The 19,350-nt window shown below is 44.2% G+C and overlaps 10 protein-coding genes and 1 non-coding gene across 11 annotated transcripts; 5 read left to right on the plus strand and 6 right to left on the minus strand. All coding sequences in view use genetic code 12, as the record gives it.

The window, feature by feature from the left end:
• Window positions 1–74: 74 nt before the first annotated feature.
• Window positions 75–899, minus strand: PGUG_01143 (uncharacterized protein; the record flags this gene model as incomplete). The annotated part of the gene is made up of 1 exon (XM_001487716.1): window positions 75–899. The coding sequence occupies one exon, from the start codon at window positions 897–899 to the stop codon at window positions 75–77; it is 825 nt and encodes a 274-aa protein (XP_001487766.2).
• A 1,204-nt stretch (window positions 900–2,103) lies between these two features.
• Window positions 2,104–3,303, minus strand: NAP1 (histone chaperone; the record flags this gene model as incomplete). The annotated part of the gene is made up of 1 exon (XM_001487717.1): window positions 2,104–3,303. The coding sequence occupies one exon, from the start codon at window positions 3,301–3,303 to the stop codon at window positions 2,104–2,106; it is 1,200 nt and encodes a 399-aa protein (XP_001487767.2).
• A 215-nt stretch (window positions 3,304–3,518) lies between these two features.
• PXA1 (ATP-binding cassette long-chain fatty acid transporter) lies at window positions 3,519–5,918 on the minus strand (the record flags this gene model as incomplete). Its single annotated transcript, XM_001487718.1, has 1 exon — window positions 3,519–5,918. The coding sequence occupies one exon, from the start codon at window positions 5,916–5,918 to the stop codon at window positions 3,519–3,521; it is 2,400 nt and encodes a 799-aa protein (XP_001487768.2).
• A 1,019-nt stretch (window positions 5,919–6,937) lies between these two features.
• PGUG_05960 lies at window positions 6,938–7,029 on the plus strand. The gene has a single exon. It is a non-coding gene; the product is annotated as a tRNA-Ser (tRNA).
• A 218-nt stretch (window positions 7,030–7,247) lies between these two features.
• PGUG_01146 (nicotinamide-nucleotide adenylyltransferase) lies at window positions 7,248–8,411 on the plus strand (the record flags this gene model as incomplete). The annotated part of the gene is made up of 1 exon (XM_001487719.1): window positions 7,248–8,411. One exon carries the CDS (start codon window positions 7,248–7,250, stop codon window positions 8,409–8,411), a length of 1,164 nt encoding a protein of 387 aa, XP_001487769.1.
• Window positions 8,412–8,505: 94 nt separating this feature from the next.
• On the minus strand, window positions 8,506–10,827 carry LEU1 (3-isopropylmalate dehydratase; the record flags this gene model as incomplete). The annotated part of the gene is made up of 1 exon (XM_001487720.1): window positions 8,506–10,827. One exon carries the CDS (start codon window positions 10,825–10,827, stop codon window positions 8,506–8,508), a length of 2,322 nt encoding a protein of 773 aa, XP_001487770.1.
• A 154-nt stretch (window positions 10,828–10,981) lies between these two features.
• On the minus strand, window positions 10,982–11,758 carry PGUG_01148 (uncharacterized protein; the record flags this gene model as incomplete). Its single annotated transcript, XM_001487721.1, has 1 exon — window positions 10,982–11,758. One exon carries the CDS (start codon window positions 11,756–11,758, stop codon window positions 10,982–10,984), a length of 777 nt encoding a protein of 258 aa, XP_001487771.2.
• A 236-nt stretch (window positions 11,759–11,994) lies between these two features.
• Window positions 11,995–13,227, plus strand: PGUG_01149 (uncharacterized protein; the record flags this gene model as incomplete). The annotated part of the gene is made up of 1 exon (XM_001487722.1): window positions 11,995–13,227. The coding sequence occupies one exon, from the start codon at window positions 11,995–11,997 to the stop codon at window positions 13,225–13,227; it is 1,233 nt and encodes a 410-aa protein (XP_001487772.2).
• A 35-nt stretch (window positions 13,228–13,262) lies between these two features.
• On the minus strand, window positions 13,263–13,988 carry PGUG_01150 (NADHX epimerase; the record flags this gene model as incomplete). Its single annotated transcript, XM_001487723.1, has 1 exon — window positions 13,263–13,988. The coding sequence occupies one exon, from the start codon at window positions 13,986–13,988 to the stop codon at window positions 13,263–13,265; it is 726 nt and encodes a 241-aa protein (XP_001487773.1).
• Window positions 13,989–14,634: 646 nt separating this feature from the next.
• Window positions 14,635–15,915, plus strand: SEP7 (septin; the record flags this gene model as incomplete). The annotated part of the gene is made up of 1 exon (XM_001487724.1): window positions 14,635–15,915. One exon carries the CDS (start codon window positions 14,635–14,637, stop codon window positions 15,913–15,915), a length of 1,281 nt encoding a protein of 426 aa, XP_001487774.2.
• Window positions 15,916–16,385: 470 nt separating this feature from the next.
• Window positions 16,386–18,989, plus strand: PGUG_01152 (karyopherin beta; the record flags this gene model as incomplete). Its single annotated transcript, XM_001487725.1, has 1 exon — window positions 16,386–18,989. The coding sequence occupies one exon, from the start codon at window positions 16,386–16,388 to the stop codon at window positions 18,987–18,989; it is 2,604 nt and encodes an 867-aa protein (XP_001487775.2).
• Between the last annotated feature and the right edge of the window lie 361 nt (window positions 18,990–19,350).

The following is a 19,350-nucleotide window of genomic DNA, read 5'->3' on the forward strand; positions in this document are numbered from 1 at the left end:
ACTTGTCATAATCTTCACTTCAAAATAAGAAATCAAACAATGAGTAGAGTGAGCATAGACAAATGTAGCGAAGCTTAGGCAGAAGCAGTGACCACTGGAGCGCTCTTGCTCGATTCAGCAGCGCCGTTCAAGAGCTCCTGGCCCTTGGCGGCAGCTTCGTTCACCTTTGGCTTGATTCCGTTCTTGGCTTCGGCAATGAAAAAATCAGCCTTATTCTGGGTGGTGGTTGCAACATCGACAACGTAGTCTTGGGTTTGATCTTTCAATGGACGAATGAAACTGTTGTTGATGTCGGACACAAACTTGATCAAAGTGTTGTATGAGGCAACTGCCTTCTTTTGCAAACCTCCAGAAACATTTTCCAAAGCGGCAACTTCCTTATTGTAGCTATCGGTAACGGAGTTGGTTACTTCGGACGACTTGGCGGTGGCCAATTGTTTGGAACGCGAGTATGTTTCGTTGAGAATCCTGAAGAACTTGGAAACCTCTGACGACTCCTTCAAGTCATCCAACTTGAATGTGGCCTTGTTCTCGGTAGCCGATCCAGGCAAGTACTTGTCTACGGTATTGTAGATGTAGGAGTTGACAGGAGCCAAATATTTCTTCTCAACGGTGGAGACAGGATGGAAGTTGTTAGCCTTATCAACAACTTGATCCACTCTGGTCAATACCACCAGGTCAACTTGAGAGTCGACCCAGTTCAAATTGTTTTTAACCACGGGGAAAGGAGCCACGAAATTGGCAAAAAAGAATCCCGTTATAAGATAAGCTTGTTGATAAACATAGCTTACCAAGCTGTAAGACAAGGCGTAATCGGTAACATCCTTGATAATGGGATAACCCACAACGTGCTCGATGGATTTAGAGCTGAGTTGCTTGTTGGCAATTTCCTTGGCCATTATGATCTATGTGTATAAAACTCCAATAGAGAAAAAGAAGCACCAATTTCTGATGATGCAACAATAAGAAAGTGACCTGTAATAAAAATAACAGGGGTTATGGGGCAAGCTTAACTTAAGCAACCACAATAAATTTGAAAGTCTAGGGCGTGGGTGCGGCTCAGGGCTTTTTTTTTCTCTTATCAGCAGATTTGCGACACAGAAAAATACTCGATTTGTAGATGTGGACACCACTTGTGGAAACGAATGACCAATATCAAACGTTAAAAAATTTCCAGAACAATTGAGTTTGTCTCTAGTAGGTAAGACAATTTTAAATAATGGGATGTACCACTAACTTTTATAGTACGAAAGGTGACGCATGAAGGCCATCACAGACCTGGTTGCATCTGGCATGTGAAATTGCCCCCCGACTGTCGCTTACGTCATAGACGCGCAAAGGTTTAATAAAGGTCCACAAAAATTTTAAAACTGAGCAAAAACAAACTAGGGCGCAGGAACTTGTGTGGTGGGTTGTGCATGAACAAAAAATAAATCTAAAGCTTAATTGAAGGGGCAAAGTAAATATATGTATGACGTCGGCATTTGGAAAATACATTTGTTAAATAATTTCCTCAAATTGGAATGTGGATGCTTGTGGATGCTTGCGGACTGTGCTCCCAATGTAGTCATAGGTAACCCTTTACTAGCCATCAATTATTCGTAAGTTTACCCGCACCACATCCGCACCACCGCATCGCGCATAGCCCGAGATGCCGAGGCGGATCGTCGGAGTAGGGTTAGGGAGAGTCCGGGTTCGGCCGGTGCGGGAGAGGAAAGGAAAGGGAAAAATAAAAAGTAGGGAGTAGAAGAAAGTGTAGAGGAAAACGTAGAGAAAGAAAGTAAGACAGTGGAAAGAAGAAGCTTGAAGAAAGAACAAAAGAACAATTCTAGAGTATATTTAGACTTTGTAGATGCAGGGAGACTGTACAGACCACAGCAATTGATTACCATGTACCTTTTCGCCAACGTCTCCGCACGATATTACCGGTACCTGTGCGGGCTAATAACCTAGTGGCAGAGCAGTTTCTGTCAACATTTCATCGTTTTTTGTGGCTAGGGTGTTGGCATGTGAAGTTGCAAAATCGCACGGCTGAATTGAGACTGACTCTATTGTATTGTATAAAATTTTCACAGGCAAATACCATTGAAACACTATCTAGAACTATTGCTGTTTGCACTCAGGAGGTTGTTCCTTCGACTTGGACTCGTCGTCTTCTTCTCCTTCACTGTCTTCATCTTCTTCTTCATCGGTGAATTCCTCTACATCTTCGAAATCATCTGGGTACCCAAATTCCACCGCATCGCCAGTGAACCAGTCTACTGCTCTTGGAATCAACCTGTCCTTGATCTCCTCTCCAAGCTGGTAGTCCAACTCCAAACGTGCTTCCAAATCGTCATCTTCTTCGTCTTCTTCATCTTCCTCCTCTTCGTCTTGCTCATCCTTGGCTGGAGGCTTTGGAGGATCGAAAAAGTTGAAGAAGCTTTCGGCTGGAGTCAATTTCTCGATGGTACGCGTTTGCTTGGTGGTCTTGTTCCGTTGCTTTCTCCGCTCGATGTTGATGGTGACATTCATTTCTCTCAGTTTCCAGTTGATTTCGCACCCATCGGCATGGTCGTATACAAAGTCTCCCGAGTACCCCAATTCCGCCTGATAGTGGTAAGTCTTGGTGAGAATGTGGTTGCTAAAGTACTCGTTGTCGGCAAACTCAAAAATCAATTCGAAACCGGGAGTGTCCAAATACTCCATGCGCACATCAACCAAGCTCTGAAGAATGTCGCTGTCTCTGTCGGTTATGGTCTCCGATACGGTGGGAAGGTTTTCCAACGCCGTGAGCCAGAACCCAGGAACACCCGAGGGTGCTTCTTCTTCGGCATCTTGTTCTTCTTCCTCTTCGTCATCTTCTTCGTCTTCATCATTTTCGTTCAACGCTTCACCTTCCTCAACTTCTTCCTTGGTGGGTTCGGCATCACCGTTCACAAACTTCTTTCTTCTCTCGTACAATGGTTCGTACTTCTTAAAATACTTCTTTTCCAACTCCAACAACTCCTTTTGGAACTCTGCTTCCAAAGCCAACTGTTTTTGTTGCACCGCTTTCAACCCAAGAACCCTTTGCTTGACGGCTTTGGGCAACGAGTCGATGTATCCGCTCTGTTTGCCCACCAAAGTTCCAAGCTTACCTTGAATCATCGATAATAACGCGGGGTTGTTGGCGAGCTGGCCACCAAGTTTGGACGAATCCTCCTCAGTAATCGTGGACACATTTGGGGGTTGGGACCGTAAGTATGAAGTGGTTACCGACGATGGCGTGTTCTGGGGAGTCGGCGCTTTCGAGATATCTCCCTGCCTGTTTCTTGCTGACATGGTGTTGGGAATAAATTGTCGCTCATCGTGAATAATCGCGTCTAGGCAGGGCACGAACGGGCTGCGAAAGGAATAATGCGAAGCATAATGCGAAAGAATAAGAGGAAGAGAAAGGGAGAGGAACAAAAAAAAAAGAAGAAAAGAAGAATGAAAAATGAAGAATGAAGATGACTGTTGGCTCTTTACACTTTGTCGTAACGTAGATTCATAAATAGCTACTCAATCGATGGGATTGATGACTCCGGCAATTCCATAGTTGAGTCCTTGATGTCGTCGTACTTTCCGTCAAGGTACCGCTCGATCTCGTCCTTTCTGGTTTCCCACTCATCAACTTGAGATAACTTGCCCTCAATTTCCTTGATCTCATTATCAATGCTCTGCAAGTTTTCCTCCGATGTCAAATCTTGAAATTCCCAGTTGGTAGCATCGCCATTCTCGTTCTTTATCGTGAGCAAATAGTCGTGGTACTTCATCAACAACGGACGGTGCGACAACGTGATAAAAGTAATCTTCTTTTTTTGGAGCAACTCGAAAAGATAATCTTCAACATCGGTTGAGACAGCATTGGTGGATTCGTCCAAAATCACAAATTTGGGATTCTTGAATAAAACCCGCGCAATGCTCATTCTCTGCTTCTCGCCTCCACTAAAGACATCTTTCCAGTCCTTCTTCGCATTGAAGTTTCCCTCTCTGGTCAAAAGATACTCCAACTTGACTTCGCGCAAAATATGGTACAAGTGGTCGTCATTGTAGCCCATTTCAATCATTTCGTCGTAGCTGTGAGGGTAAATGATCTGGTCCCGAAGATTGCCGTTGGTGAAATAGGTTTTTTGGGGAAGATAGAAAATATCTTCGTCGCTGGGTTTGGAAAGAAGTCCATAGTATAATGGCCATAAACCAGCAATGATTCTGGCGATGGAAGTCTTACCACACCCATTAGAACCCAAGATTAACAAATTCTGCCCTTGAGAAATTTGAGCATTCAACAGATCAATCAATTTTTCTCCCTCTGAGCCATTGGCCCCAGGAATAATTACTGGGAAATTCTCAAACCTGATACCACTTTGGTAGTTCTTTTGGATCGTTCCATGAATATCAGAAGATCCCAACTTGGAATTATAGCTGAATGTGGGCAGGTGCACTTGATGCAAGTTAGTCAACAAGTTAAATACTCTATCGGTGTATCCCGTGAGTTCAGATACATCTTTAATCGAGTACATCAACCTGGATCCAGCATCTGCCAACGACAACATCAACCTTTTGTTAATGATAAACTGTCTCATATTCTGTCTCTCATTAACAGCGTTTTTCTCTTTTGAAGCTGTGCTGGGCCAAATATCATCCAAGAACACAGGAAGACCAGCAAAAACATAACCCCATGCAGACCATGTATACTTCAAGATGTAGTCTTCTAAAACCGAGTAGGAGAAGGATATATTGATTTCCTTGTCAATATGACCCACAAGTTTGTGGAACACTTCATTCAACTTATTTTTCTCGATGATTGAACCCTTGTAAAAACCAATTTCCTCACAATTTGTTATCAAGTTCAAATGTTGGTTATAATATTGACCCTCCAAGTGGGTCCTGTTAGCTGACAATTTCCCAAACGCAGGTGTGTTCATTTTCAACACCATTGCCGTCAAAAAGTAGTTGGCAAAAATACCAACAATGGCCCCGGTTCCCAAATTATCACGCAAGTAAACCGCAAAAAATAAAAGATCAATCATAGGTTTACCCATACTAGAGAAGAGACCACAGATAGAATCGCAAAACTTTGCCACATCGTTGGTGATGTACTGGTCGATATTTTCGATCAGACCACTGTTGAGTGAAATTTTGTAGTAAGTCATAACTTTATCCAAGTACATGTCATGGATGTATCTCGTCAAGTTTGTACGGAAACTCAACGATAATCTTGAAGTCAAATACTTGATAGCAGCATTTGTATAGGATGCAGGGAAGGCGATTAAGAGCCAATAAATCAAATCACGGGCAAATTTCTTGCCATTACCTCCAATCAAGTTTTTGACAAGCTGACCATCGAGTTTAGCCACAAGTAACGACAACCACGTTCTCAAGATCAAAAAGAAGCACTGTGACAAAAGGAGAGACGTGTTCTTGTGATAGAACCGTGGGATCAATATACGCCACATAATCAGCAACTGGTTCAAAAATTTGGAATTGAAAAGTTTATTTTGCAGTCTGAACTTTTGGTCGATGTGAAAGTTCTTGTATAGGTATTTGTCTGCCGCATATTGGTCAAGATTGGGCTTGGGAATGATGATACGGGTACTTCCGTTCCTGCCGGAGGGTATGAATATTTCTCTTGAACCATTTTTGAGGATAGTTGAAGATTGTCGGATCAACGCTGGACGATTATTTCTCCGATTTAACTGAGCTTCTCGAACTTGATGGATGATGCTTCGAAGTGTAAGTAGGATCCCGAGCCCAGCAGTCGACACTAAAGTACCCAAGAACAACATAACAGGTCTAGACTGATAATTAATCTTGACCTTGTTGTCTTTGTAGGTGATCACGAATTCCTGGAGAAGAAGTAGGAGATTCCTCATATCCTCCCTTGAATAGTTTGCAAGCTTGGAGAAGTTTATCATGGTGAGACACAAAGTATGGGGCTAAAACTCAGATTCCGAAAAGTCTTGCTGGTTTATCGTAGTGGTAGAAACAAATCGGAACGAATTCGGAGGAACGTTGACCCCACACTAATTAAGCCGAGGAACAACTGTGCAGGAGAAGAGAAGATGGGGAAACTAACCGGAGGTCAGATTCGAATGAAAAGTGATTATGAGCAGGAGATGAGTGGGACAAGTAGGGTGAAATCTGAGGGATTTTGAGTTTGGAGTGTGTTTTTGTTGATTTAAGTGTTAGTGTAATTTTTCAAAGAGTGGTAGTGGACTGAACCTGATGAAAAAAGCAAAAGTAAGCACTTTAAACCAAACTGATAAAACCAGTAGGATGAAAAGTCATTCCGGTTCGCTTTCGATCAATCAAACTAGTGATAAACCTAGCAATTAAACTAGACTAGTTATAAAAACTTCTGCCTTGGCCATTTCGATCTACTCTGAAATTAGGATCTTCATTATTCCATATTTACATTCAAGTCTCTACTCTTCATTATCGTTTCCATTTTTCCAAGCGCTCCACTCCCTCGGTCTACCACCCCTTTCCCATCACTTTACTCACACAATTCTTGAACATCACAAACTCTTTATCGCATCCTTTGTGTTGCATGTTACTATAATTCTGTAACACACACTCGCCATAAGCTAAGCCCTCTTTGGAACACTGTCCACCAGCATTCATGAGCCGTTTAGCAGGACGAACCCTTTTTTCCATGGTGATTAAAAGGTGGATTAATTGGGAATTATTTGTAGCTGTTTTATTTTAAGGTGAAGAGTACTGCGATGTTCACGTGAGAGATGGAAAATCCACACACTCAAATTGAAAGGCAATGGAGGAAAAAGGAAAATGGTAAATGGTGTTTAGTATATTATCCGTGCTGTCAAAGGTGCTCAGAGATGGCCATTACAAAGCCATTACAAGGTAGCTATATTCGCTTAAGTCGCTTCTCCCTCTTCTCTTATCACCTTCTCATTGGAAAGTAGTACAAAACGTCCCAGTGGCCGAGTGGTTAAGGCGACGCCCTGCTATTAGCAGTTTAGGCGTTGGGTTTTACCTGCGCAGGTTCGAATCCTGTCTGTGACGCCATTTTTTTTTCCCCGGCGCTCGGCAACTTTATTTTCTTTGTGCGAAACGGCGCTAAATTAGTCATTCACAATCAAGCTAACCACTTCGGAGTTTGCAATCCACGGGATTAAAGTCAAAGCGGGGCACATCGGATGAGTTATATCTGATCTCTGTTTACCATTTAAATCCACTCCAAAGTCCAAATCTACCACATCCACATTTCCATCCTTGAAATCATGGACCCCACCAACGACCCCAATTTTATTCCTCCGTCACTAAATCGAGACATTGAGCCTACGGCTTCATCTTCCAAGATCCCCAAGAACATGCCCATTCAGCCACTCGTTTTGGCAGACCTTGGTTCTTCGGTAGATGCTCCAGCTCCTCACCCATCTATTTCAGTTCCAACACCGTCGCACGACGATAAGTCGAAAAGACACCATTCAAAGATTCCTCGTAAACACACGGAGTTGCTTGACTCTGGGTCTTCGTCTTCACCCAGTGCTTCGGATGATGAGATAGAAACACCACCAATTCCTCCTCCTAGTACTGAAGTCAAACCCACACAAATTGCAGACTTGGAAGAAGTTCCCCATGGAATCCAACGACAGGCGGATACTTTGGAGGAATACGAGTTCCCCACCCATAGATTGGCCACCAGTCTCTCAGACGACTCCAAATATCCATTGGTGATTGTAGCATGCGGATCATTCTCGCCCATAACTTACCTCCATCTTCGAATGTTCGAAATGGCGCTAGACGCTATAACTGAACAAACCCGGTTCGAGGTAATTGGGGGCTATTACTCGCCCGTAAGCTCAAACTACAAAAAGCAGGGGTTGGCCGATGCTCATCATCGGGTTCGTATGTGCGAATTGGCATGCGAAAGAACCTCTTCTTGGCTTATGGTGGATGCCTGGGAATCGCTCCAACCTAAATACACTAGAACTGCATTGGTGTTGGACCATTTCAACGAGGAGATAAATATCAAGAGAGGTGGTATTTTGACCAAGTCGGGTGAGAGAAGAGGTGTAAAGATCATGTTGCTCGCTGGTGGTGATCTCATAGAGTCAATGGGTGAACCTGATGTGTGGGCAGACCAAGATTTGCATCATATTCTTGGGAAGTACGGGTGTCTTATCGTGGAGCGGACTGGTTCCGATGTTAGAAGTTTTTTGTTGAGTCATGATATCATGTACGAACACCGCAGAAATGTTCTTGTCATCAAGCAACTTATCTACAACGATATATCATCGACTAAAATTCGGCTTTTCATACGGCGAGGTATGTCTGTGCAATACTTACTTCCCAACTCTGTCATCAGGTATATTCAGGAACACAAGTTATATTTCAATGATACCGAGCCGGTGAAGCAAGTAATGAGCGACAAGGCTGATTAGGTACCGATTGGTAGTGATTGGTAGAGATTAGGAGCAAATAGAATACATTAGATCGAGCAGTATTATTATTCCATGATGGGTCATAAGTTAGTATTTACCATTCAACAGCCTTGTTACCGTAGACGGACTTCTTGGTTCCTTTGATAGGCTTGATCAAATCAGAACCTCCTTCCATAAAAGAAAACTTGTCTTTTCTCTTCTTCTCGTACTCCTGGATATACTTTTCTTTCTGCAAAGTTAAGCCAATATCATCCAAGCCATTCACCAAACAGTGCTTTCTGAACTGTTCAATCTCAAAATGAGGTATCAAAACTTCGCCGGTTTCACCATGTTTTATTTGTTGGTTGGGTAAGTCAATTGTCAACTTCTGACCAGCCTGAGCCACAGGGTACAACTTGGAAGCAATATCTTCAGCTGGCAATCTGATAGGAAGCAATCCATTTTTGCACGAATTGTTGTAAAAAATATCACCAAATGATGGAGCAATCATACACTTGATACCAAAATCTTTCAAGGCCCATGGAGCATGTTCTCTGGACGAACCACAACCAAAGTTGTCACCGGTAACCACCAACACCTCGGCTTTTCTGTAAGGTTCAACATTCAATGCAAAATCAGTTTCCACATCGTTGCCGTTTTTGTCTTTAGTGAATCTCAATTCGTAAAACAATCCCGATTTAAGACCAGTTCTCTTAATGGTTTTCAAGAATTGCTTAGGAATAATAGCATCGGTATCCACATTAGCCTTGTCGAGAGGAGCAGCAATTCCAGTGAGTTCAGTGAACTGTTGCATTCCCGAAGCACCGTCTTCAGCATTTTCGGAAACCTTGAATTTTTTTGGTTCTGGCTCTTGGGTGTCGACTGGAACATCGTTGATCATCTCAGCGGAGTCCGTAACAGGCTCCTTTTCGTGAGCATATACGGCATCTTGAAGAGCCTTGTCCTCTTCTGTGCCAATTGGAACGGCTGCTTCTTCTGTAGTGTCGTAGTCGAACTCACGAATATCAGTGAAATGGCCCTTAATAGCAGCGGCTGCAGCCATAGCAGGAGACATCAAGTGGGTTCTTGAGGCAGCACCTTGACGACCTTCGAAGTTTCTGTTGGAGGTAGAAGCACATCTTTCTTGTGGGTCCAAGATATCTGGGTTCATTCCAAGACACATTGAGCAGCCAGCTTCTCTCCATTCGAAACCTGCTTGTTCGAAAATCTTGTCCAAACCTTCCTTTTCGGCCTGGGCCTTGATAAGACCAGATCCTGGAACAACCAAAACCAACTTGACATTGTCGGCCTTCTTATGACCTTTCGCAACCTTTGCAGCGGCTCTCAAATCTTCAATACGAGAATTGGTACAAGATCCAATGAACGCCTTGTCGATAGAGATGTCTTTTAATGGGGTATTGGGGGTCAAGCCTTGGTATTGAAGTGCCCGTTCCATTCCAGCTTTCTTAATGGGGTCGGTGACTTTGGATGGGTCTGGTACCTTGGCAGTAATTGGTAAGGCATCTTGTGGAGAATTACCCCAGGTAATTGTAGGAACTATGTCTGCGGCATCAATTTGGATATCATGGTCAAAGTAGGCACCAGGATCAGAATGTAATGTCTTCCAATAAGCAACAGCCTTGTCCCATTCAGCACCAGATGGTGCCAAAGGACGACCTTTAATGTACTCAAAGGTCACTTCGTCAGGTTTAATCATACCAGCACGAGCCCCAGCCTCAATGGACATGTTGCAAATGGACATTCGAGCCTCCATCGATAATGCTTCAATGGCTTCTCCAGCAAATTCTATGACACAGCCAGTACCGCCAGCAGTTCCAATAACTCCAATGACGTGAAGCACCAAATCTTTCGAGGTGATACCCTCACGCAACTTGCCGTTCACACTGATTCTCATGTTCTTGGACTTGGCTTGAATAAGACTTTGGGTAGCCAAAACATGTTCCACTTCAGAGGTACCAATACCAAATGCCAATGCACCAAATGCTCCATGGGTTGAAGTATGTGAGTCACCACACACAACAGTGGTTCCTGGCAAGGTGAAACCTTGTTCAGGACCAACAATATGGACAATACCTTGTCTGGAATCCGACATTCCGAAATACTTCAAACCAAAGTCTTTCACATTTTCTTCCAAAGTCATCACCTGGAGTCTGGAATCATCTTGTTCAATAAAAGTATCGACATTCTTAAAGTTCTTTCTTGAAATCGTAGGAATATTGTGGTCTACCGTGGCCAAAGTACAGTCGGGTCTTCTGACACTTCTGCCGGCATTTTTTAAACCTTCGAAAGCTTGTGGAGATGTGACCTCATGGACTAAATGACGATCAATATATATCAAGTACGATCCAGAGTCGTCCTTATGGACAATATGGTCCTCGAAAACCTTGTCGTAAAGAGTTCTGACTTGAGAAGGCATTATGTTTGTTGCGTTTTTTCGGCCACCTTTATATGATGCGGCACTGTGGGCGATCGTCCGCCGGTACCGGACCGCCACCGGCGCGCTCTCCGCAAATGACAGCGGTGGATTTAGTCATAATGTGTTTGATTATGTAATGGGATTACCCCAGATTCTATGGCATGAGTATAATATACAAAAAGTTGTCCAAGTAGCGAAAGGTTCGCCAAACATCGAGTATGGGTTCATCAATGAGCAGGTTACAGTCGACTCCGTGAATTAGAACAGTTGTGGCCAAATTCTCATCCAATAATGCGGGGGTAAGGTCTCCTAAAACTTTTCGTAAAGTAGTAGGTTTTTGATGTGAATGGTCTACTGCAAAGTTGAACACCGTACTTGTTCCAGAAAGGTACACTTTCACTGGTATTCGATGGATATCTGAAGGAAGAATCTTTGAAGTGATTTGGTGATACTCTGGTAGATTATGAGTAGCTATCGATATCCACAACCGTTTCAGTTCCAGTTCACTAAGACCCATGATTTTTTTGGCATTTCCGTTCAAAGTATAGCAAGATTGTTTAATATGGTTTATTACAACTTCTCGGAGTGCTCGTGTGTAGTCAATTGAGTTATCTTCGACATGGTAATGGTACGGAATAATCTCATGTGAAGGTAGATTATCCGTCCTCAATTGAACCTCCCAGGCCTCTTTCGATGGTGTACGAAGCAAATCCAGAAGAACTCCTACTGGAAGGTTCCATTTCAATGGTACACCTTGATATTCGAGCCATAATGGCTGTGAAAGCTCAAAATAAGCACTTATATCAGCGTAGTATAATGGCAAGTAACTATTGCGGTGAGCACGTACTAAGTATTGTTGCTCGTTATAGACAATGACTATATTAATTGCGCCGTTCCATATGTGAAGTTTGATATCCTGCTCAAGTGGCATAAAGTAGTCAAAACGGATCGCTTTGTGACGGTGTACTGGTTGCGATGTTTATGTAAGCGGCGCGGCAGCGGCCAACCTTCTGTGCATAAAGTTAGGTTTTATACAGGTCCAGTATTGTTACCAGCCTTCTCGGTTCTAAGAATAACACAACCAGCGCCTTCGATTACAGTATAAAGAATGTCCATGTGCAGAAGTGCCTCAAAGCTTGATATTCGTAACCCGGTTCTTGCTGAAACATGAAAATAGACAATAAGCAACGTTTGAGCAGTTACGATACCCCCGCACAAGTACCAGCAAATATCTTGAATATCGACTTGAGTCATGCTGTATCCAGCTACCACGGGGGCCAGCTCAGCATGAGCGATCTACCTCCCGAACTTCCAGTGTTTAAAAACGGCCGACTAGCAAGATTTGTGACACATACTCCAAAGCCTCGAGCCGTGAGTATGCCTGCAAATCTCAAACAATTGCCTAGCGTTCCAAAAAAGCCAACACTAATGTCTCCAACTTCAAGGCCTAAGCCTTCAGGAACTCCAGCACGGGTATTTTCTGAATTGCCGCCAGTTCCATCAAAATCACCAGCACCCGTCCCGTCACAATTACCACATTTACCATCACAATTACCACAGGTACCATCACAATTACCACAATCATCGTCACAATTACCATCACAATCACCATCGTTTCCAACATTCAACGAGCCACACATGTCGTTGCCTCCCAAACAAAAAGCAGCATCTTTAAGCTCGCACGACTCGGACTCACAATTTTCATTGAGCAGTGGAACCAATGCCAGTAGTATGTCTGGAACCAGTCTGAGAATCCTCCAGTTTGTCGACACTTATGTTTCGGAGAGCTCAGACAGCATTATATCCAAATACGAAAGAATCGTTGATCCGGATGTCTATACGTTATCCGGGGTTACTACCGACAGTCTTTTCAGCGACGATGAACTTCAAGGACGACAGCTTCTGACCAGATCAGAAAAAAGTCTACCTGAATTGCCTCTTGCGCCGCTTCCCCAATTAAAATTGCGAAAAAGACAGCCTCGCAAATGTACTGATCACCAGTCGTTATCTTCCGCTCAAAGTAAGGCATCGAGAGTCTCCAGCAATTCTCTTCAAGAGTCCAAGGCGGAGATCAAAGCCACTGTACTTCGAAAGCCATTCGAGTATTGTCTTGACTCATCAAAAGTCTATGAGAGTACAAGGTTTCCCCTGGCATCATTGCTTGCACCAAAAACCATGGCCACCGGTCTTCAAAGACCACCCATTCAGCCCCGCTGTGTCACAGCAGCACCCGACTTTCAGCTGGCAAAGTTTGCAGCCAAGCCCAAGACTGAAGATACAAAACGGACTATGCTTTTGGTGTCGTCGTCGCGGTACCAAGAGCCATGGAAAAGAGTGCTCTCCAGCAAGCAGCTACCAGCCACACCAGACGAGCGTTGCAATCGCTTTGCATACATATGAACCACATAAACGACACGATTCCAATACAAAACAAGCTATAGTTTGACAATTAGTTCGTCCCCCTTGTATAAATCGATCAAGTCTGCAATGTCGTATTTTGCAGCCACTTCATCATTGATAAACCGACCACCCAAGTAGTGCACTTTATCCTTGGCATTGAAATAGGTAGCACATGGTTTGGGAGCGGTCAAGCTAACGAGCATTTTGGGTTGAAGAGCGTTGTTGTCTGTGGGGCCACTGTCTACGTCCCAACCAGAAGGTATATCTACCGAGACGATAGGAGCAACCGAGTCACCAGAAGAAGCCAAATACCCAATTAATTCGTCAAATGGTGGTCGAATAGGGGGTTTAAACGAGAAACCGAAAAGTGTATCGATGATAGCCACTACTGAGGAGTCTCCCGCTAATTTCTTCACCTCGTCTAATTGGTCGATTTCTGGTACTTTTAGTTGCTGCAACTGGGTAACAAGACGTTGATATAACGGCTGTTTTGTAGATTTTTTCGGATAAAAAAGAACTGGATCATAGCCCCAAAGCTTCAAGTGCCTGCTAGCCACCAACCCGTCACCGCCATTGTTGCCGGGACCCACAAGAACCAACAACTTGTTCTTGGCTGGGGTTGGAGGATACTGCTTATAAACAGCACTTGCCACTGAAAGTCCAGCCAATTCCATCAATTGGTCTAAGGAGAATGCTCCCGAGGACATAAGGTCTGCATCGAGCTGGGCGGCCGCTTTAGAAGATAATGTTTTCAAGATCATCGTTCGATCAATCAACGGAACCGTTTCGCAATCAACTGATTTGAATAGCGGTGTATTTATCTGCAGTACTCCTGCACCGCGCGCACACGTCGCGGCAGCGTGTTGACGTTGGCTCTGAAATCAATATGGATCATCTGTACACTTTTGACTCGCCATCCATGACCCACTCTCCTATGATCAACTATAGAAAGGACGCCAAGAAAGGTGTGAAATTCACTTTTATGGTTGTGGGAGAATCGGGAACTGGAAAATCTACGTTTATAAATGCTCTCGTCAACAAGCCAGTTGTTTCGCATCGCTATCAAAAATCCAATGTTGTTTCTGAGACTAAAACCCTTGCTTTCACTTCAGCAAAGTCAGTGTCGTTGCCCAGTACCGCAGCCTTGACAAGAAATGAGTTCAATGCCCATTCGGCACATGAAGAGCCCGGCATTGCCTTGACGGAAACTCGTGTAGAAATGGTAGATGAAGATGGAGGAAAGCTTTTGTTGACCATTTTGGACACACCTGGATTTGGAGACAACCTTAATAATGAGATGTGCTTTGTGGAAATCGAGAATTATTTGAGACAGCAATTCGATCTCGTGTTGGCTGAAGAGACTCGCATCAAACGTAACCCGAGATTGTCGATACTCGTGTCCATGTAATGTTGTACTTTATAAGCAACACCGGCCATGGCTTGCGCGAGATAGATATTGCGTGCATGAAGCGATTGTCCAAGTTTGTCAATGTTATACCGGTGGTGAGCAAGGCCGATTCGTTCACCGAGGCAGAACTCAAACATTTTAAAAAACAGATCAAGACAGATATAAACCGTTTCAACGTACCTGTGTTCCAATTCGACAATTTCTTAAGTGAATACGATGAGGATGAGGACCGTGACTTGATTGAAGAATGCAAGATGTTGAGTAAATTACAACCTTTTGCTATCATCGCATCCGAAGACGAATACTCCACCACCGACAGGAAAACCGGTATCACCAGAAACATCCGCGCCAGAAAGTATCCATGGGGCTTGGTCGACATAGAAGACACCCGCTACAGTGATTTTGTTCTCCTCAGATCTGTTCTCTTGGGCTCTCATCTCCAGGACTTGAAGGATTTAACCCACGATTTCTTGTACGAAACCTACAGAACAGAACGATTGACCAAGGTAACCGGTACTTCCTACACTCCTGAAGAGGATGACGAGTTTCATGACAGCGTCGAACAGCAACCCGATCGTAAAGAGATGGCTGGTACCGTACCATCACTTTCCAATTTGGCACAGTTGACGTCCTCTTCGGCAATTCCCGACGATGCAGACGAAACCAGCTCTATCTCGTCCGACGCAAAGTACAAAAAATCCAAGTCCATGCTCTTGGACGATGTCGATGAAATGCCTTCACCTCGACTTCGCGACAACGCTTCATTACATTCCTCCACTTCATCTTTGTCTATGAAACAACCTGGAATGGAGCGTAACCTCGACCTGAACAATACCGCTTTCAAGCGCTTGTCCATTGGGCCTCAGAGACACCAATTGAGGCAAATATCGGAAACAGTGCCGTATGTGATTCGACACGAACGTATACTTGAACGTCAGCAAAAATTGGAAGAAATGGAGATGGCAAGTGCCAAGGAACTTGCCGCTCGTGCTGCCCTCTTGGAGCAGAAGGCAGCTGAATTGAAGGCGAAGGAAAAGTTGTTGATGAAGCAACTTGAAGCGGAAAGAATACTTCAGCAAAAGCAGGAAGAAAGTAGACTACTTCTTCAGCAACAACGAGAGGAGAAACAGCAATTAGAACAAGAGAAAGAAAGGAGGCAGCAGCAAGAACAACTACCTGAGGGCAGTCAAGATGCAACCGTGAACCTGGAAGTGCCTCGTTCAACTATAAAAAAGGAAGAGACGATTACAGACTTACATTCAGTGATAAGTGAATCGTAGCAAAAGCGTACAAGCTTGACGAATGCTAATATTGGCGTCAAGATACAATGAGATACCTATCTATATAACAGACAATAAACCACTTTTGGCGGTAATTGTCCGTCTTCGTATGTTCGTTAGTAGACACCAGGTCCGTATGTGTCGCGCACGACCCGTCGTCGTTTTGAAAGTGAGCGTACGGTAAATCAAAGGATTATATTTCCGTAGCACACATCTCGATAGATCAACTTATTGATCTCATTGAGTCATCCGCAGATACCTGTACGCTCTTGGATATCACAAAAATCCTTGACCTTGTACTGGAGCTCCAGATATATTCCTTTTTGCCGATTGCTTTGGTCATTTCACAACATTAATTTCAGATTAGACGACGCCAAAGCTGTGTTTTTCACCTGATTTTCGGATATAATACTCATCACACAAGAACTAGCCACTTGTCCCATACGGCCTTGCATACTCACACCACTATAATGGATATTTTAAACATCCTTGAGAATGCCCTTCTCAATCCCGATCCAGCTAAACGTGCTGAAGCTGAAGAACAGCTCAACCAGGCGGCAAGAGAGCACTTTGTAGAGTATCTCAGTTTGCTTACCCAGGCTTTGTCCAACGAAGAAGCCCGTACGGAGGTTCGTATGTTGGCAGGTATTGGACTCAAGAATCAGCTCACGTCCAAGGCAGCAAAGACCAAGCAGGAACAACAAGCAAGGTGGATAGCGTTAGACAGTTCTGCCAAGACAAACATCAAGGATTCGGCTATCAAAGCCTTATGGTCGCAAGATGACCGTGTAGCAGGATCTGCTGCTCAGTTGGTAGCAGCGCTTGCTGATATCGAATTGCCCCGTAACGAGTGGCCTGAACTTATACCGCTTATGATCGAGAACACAAAGACCGAGAAACCTGTCCATGTAAAGAAAGCGTCTTTGTTGACAATTGGATATATATGCGAAAGCGCTGACCCTAACAACGAGGCAATTGTGGCTCAAGCTAATGGTATTCTTATAGCAATTGTTCAAGGAGTTCAAAGCAACGAACCTTCTGCTGTTGTTCGTCTTACTGCTTTGAATGCGTTGGTGAACTCGTTGGAGTTTATCAAATTCAACTTTGCTCGTGAAGGTGAACGCAATTATATTATGCAAGTGGTTTGTGAAGCTACGCAAGCGAACAACCGTGAAATCCAAGCCAGTGCATTTGGGTGTCTTGCTAGAATCATGGCGCTCTACTATAGGTTTATGGCGCTTTACATGGAAAAGGCATTGTATGGGTTAACAGTGTCAGGAATGCAGAGTGGTGATGACAACGTTGCATGCATGGCGGTGGAATTCTGGTCCACTGTATGTGAAGAGGAATTAGAAATCGCGATACAAAGAGATGAGTACGGTCCAGACGCCGTGGGTCCTGAAATGGTGAGTTACAACTTTGCCTTGGTTGCCCTCAGAGATGTGTTGCCTACGCTTCTCACATTGTTGACTCGACAAAACGAAGATCCAGAGGATGACGATTGGTCGGTGGCCATGGCTGCTGGTGCATGTTTGTCTCTTTTTGCTCAGAACTGCGCCGGTTATGTAGTTGAGCCAGTTTTGCAATTTGTTGCATCCAACATCACTGTTGAAGGTGAAGACGGTTGGCGTCAACGAGAAGCTGCAGTGATGGCATTTGGGTCCATTCTAGACGGTCCTGACCACCAGCAGTTGGCTGGTCTCATTCAACAAGCATTACCACCGATCTTGTCGCTTATAGGTGATTCTTCTCTCGCCGTAAAGGAGACGGTTGCATGGTGTTTGGGGCGTATTGCCGACTTGGTGGTTGATGCCATAGATGCTCAGCAGCTTCCTCTGTTAATTCAGGCGGTCGTTGCCGGCTTACAAGATCACCCAAAGGTGGCTACAAACTGCTGTTGGACGCTTATGAATTTGGCAGAGCAATTGTGTGCCGACGCTTCATCCCAAAATACCTCGGCTTTGCTGCCTTTTTACGAAGGAGTGGTGCCAATCTTGATGCAACTTTCTTGCGGAGAGAATGAATACGGTGTACGTGGCGCAGCATACGAAGCATTGTCGGCTCTTGTGACTTATAGTGCCAACGATTGCATGGGTGCTGTGCAAAATATTGCAACTGAAGCGGTGGTCCGTTTGGAGGCTGCTGCCAGTGCCTCATCAAATGCTTCCCAGGATGCTTCCGCGGCGTTGGCTCCTGCTGATGATCTTCAAATTTCCCTTCTTGCACTCATAACATCTGCAATTCGACGTATGGGTCCTCAGGTTGCGGGTGCACCTGCCGATAACTTGATGCAGTTGTTCCTCAAGCTTCTCACTACTAACAAGGCAATTGAAGAGGATTTGTATTTGGCGGTTTCCGCAGTGGCAGGGTCAGTTGGTGGTGCCGAGTTCATGAAGTATATGGATGCTTTCGGTCCTGTATTGACGAGTGCATTGCAAAACCCTGCTTCTCCAGCATGTACTACGGCAGTCGGATTGGTGGCTGATTTAGCTCATGCACTTGGTCAGTCGCTTGTTCCATACCTCGATGGGTTCATGCCTATATTAGGAGCTAACTTGAACAATGCGGAGGTTCGTCGTGAGCTTCGTCCTGCAATTTTATCTTGTTTCGGTGACATTGCAACTTGTATTGGTCTAGCATTCCAGCCATATTTGGAGTTTGTGATGCAAGTGTGCTCATCAGCTTCATCAATAGAGATTGAAGATGGTTCCTTGGAAACAATGGAGTACGTTTTGAGTGTTAAGGAAGCAGTATTGGATTGTTACGTTGGAATAGTGGGAGGCATGTCTGACGCACCACAACAAATATATCCTTACGTTGCCAACATTTTCCTGTTCTTGAAAGCAGTTGCGGAAGAAATCACCTTGGCTGCAACTGAACTGGTAGCAAGACTGGCGGTGGGTTTACTAGGAGATCTTGCAGCCATGTTCCCCAATAAGGAATTTGCCCAAGCTTACCAAGCACCTTGGGTTACCGATTTTATCAAGCGTACTCGTAGCAGTGCAGTATTTGGAGCATCTACAAAGGATGCCGCTAGATGGGCCCGTGACCAACAAAAGCGCCAAATATCTTGAGAAGACAGTGTTAATTACGACTACATAGCTTAAAACATTGAACTAATCATTGATATAATAAATCAATATATTATCAATTTTTTCTGCTCCGAGACCACATGTTGCCTAGCCCACGCAAATAGGACGCGATTTATTCGTAAAAAAGCCTTCCTGGGCCATTCTTCGCTATCTCCCCCTTGTGCGCGATGCTGCAACATATACGCACAATTTTAACCTCATTGGGTCAATTAATTGAAAATTATGTACAGGCCGATATTCGCTTGCCGGTACTATTTTTCCGTAGAAGTGACCGGATTCGTCAAATTAATTAAATTAATGGCATCGCCGAATATGGCATCTCTTGATAACTTTGAAGGAGTAC

The sequence above is a fragment of the Meyerozyma guilliermondii genome, genomic scaffold, assembly GCF_000149425.1.
Source record: "Meyerozyma guilliermondii ATCC 6260 scaffold_1 genomic scaffold, whole genome shotgun sequence".
Taxonomy (NCBI): domain Eukaryota; kingdom Fungi; phylum Ascomycota; class Pichiomycetes; order Serinales; family Debaryomycetaceae; genus Meyerozyma; species Meyerozyma guilliermondii.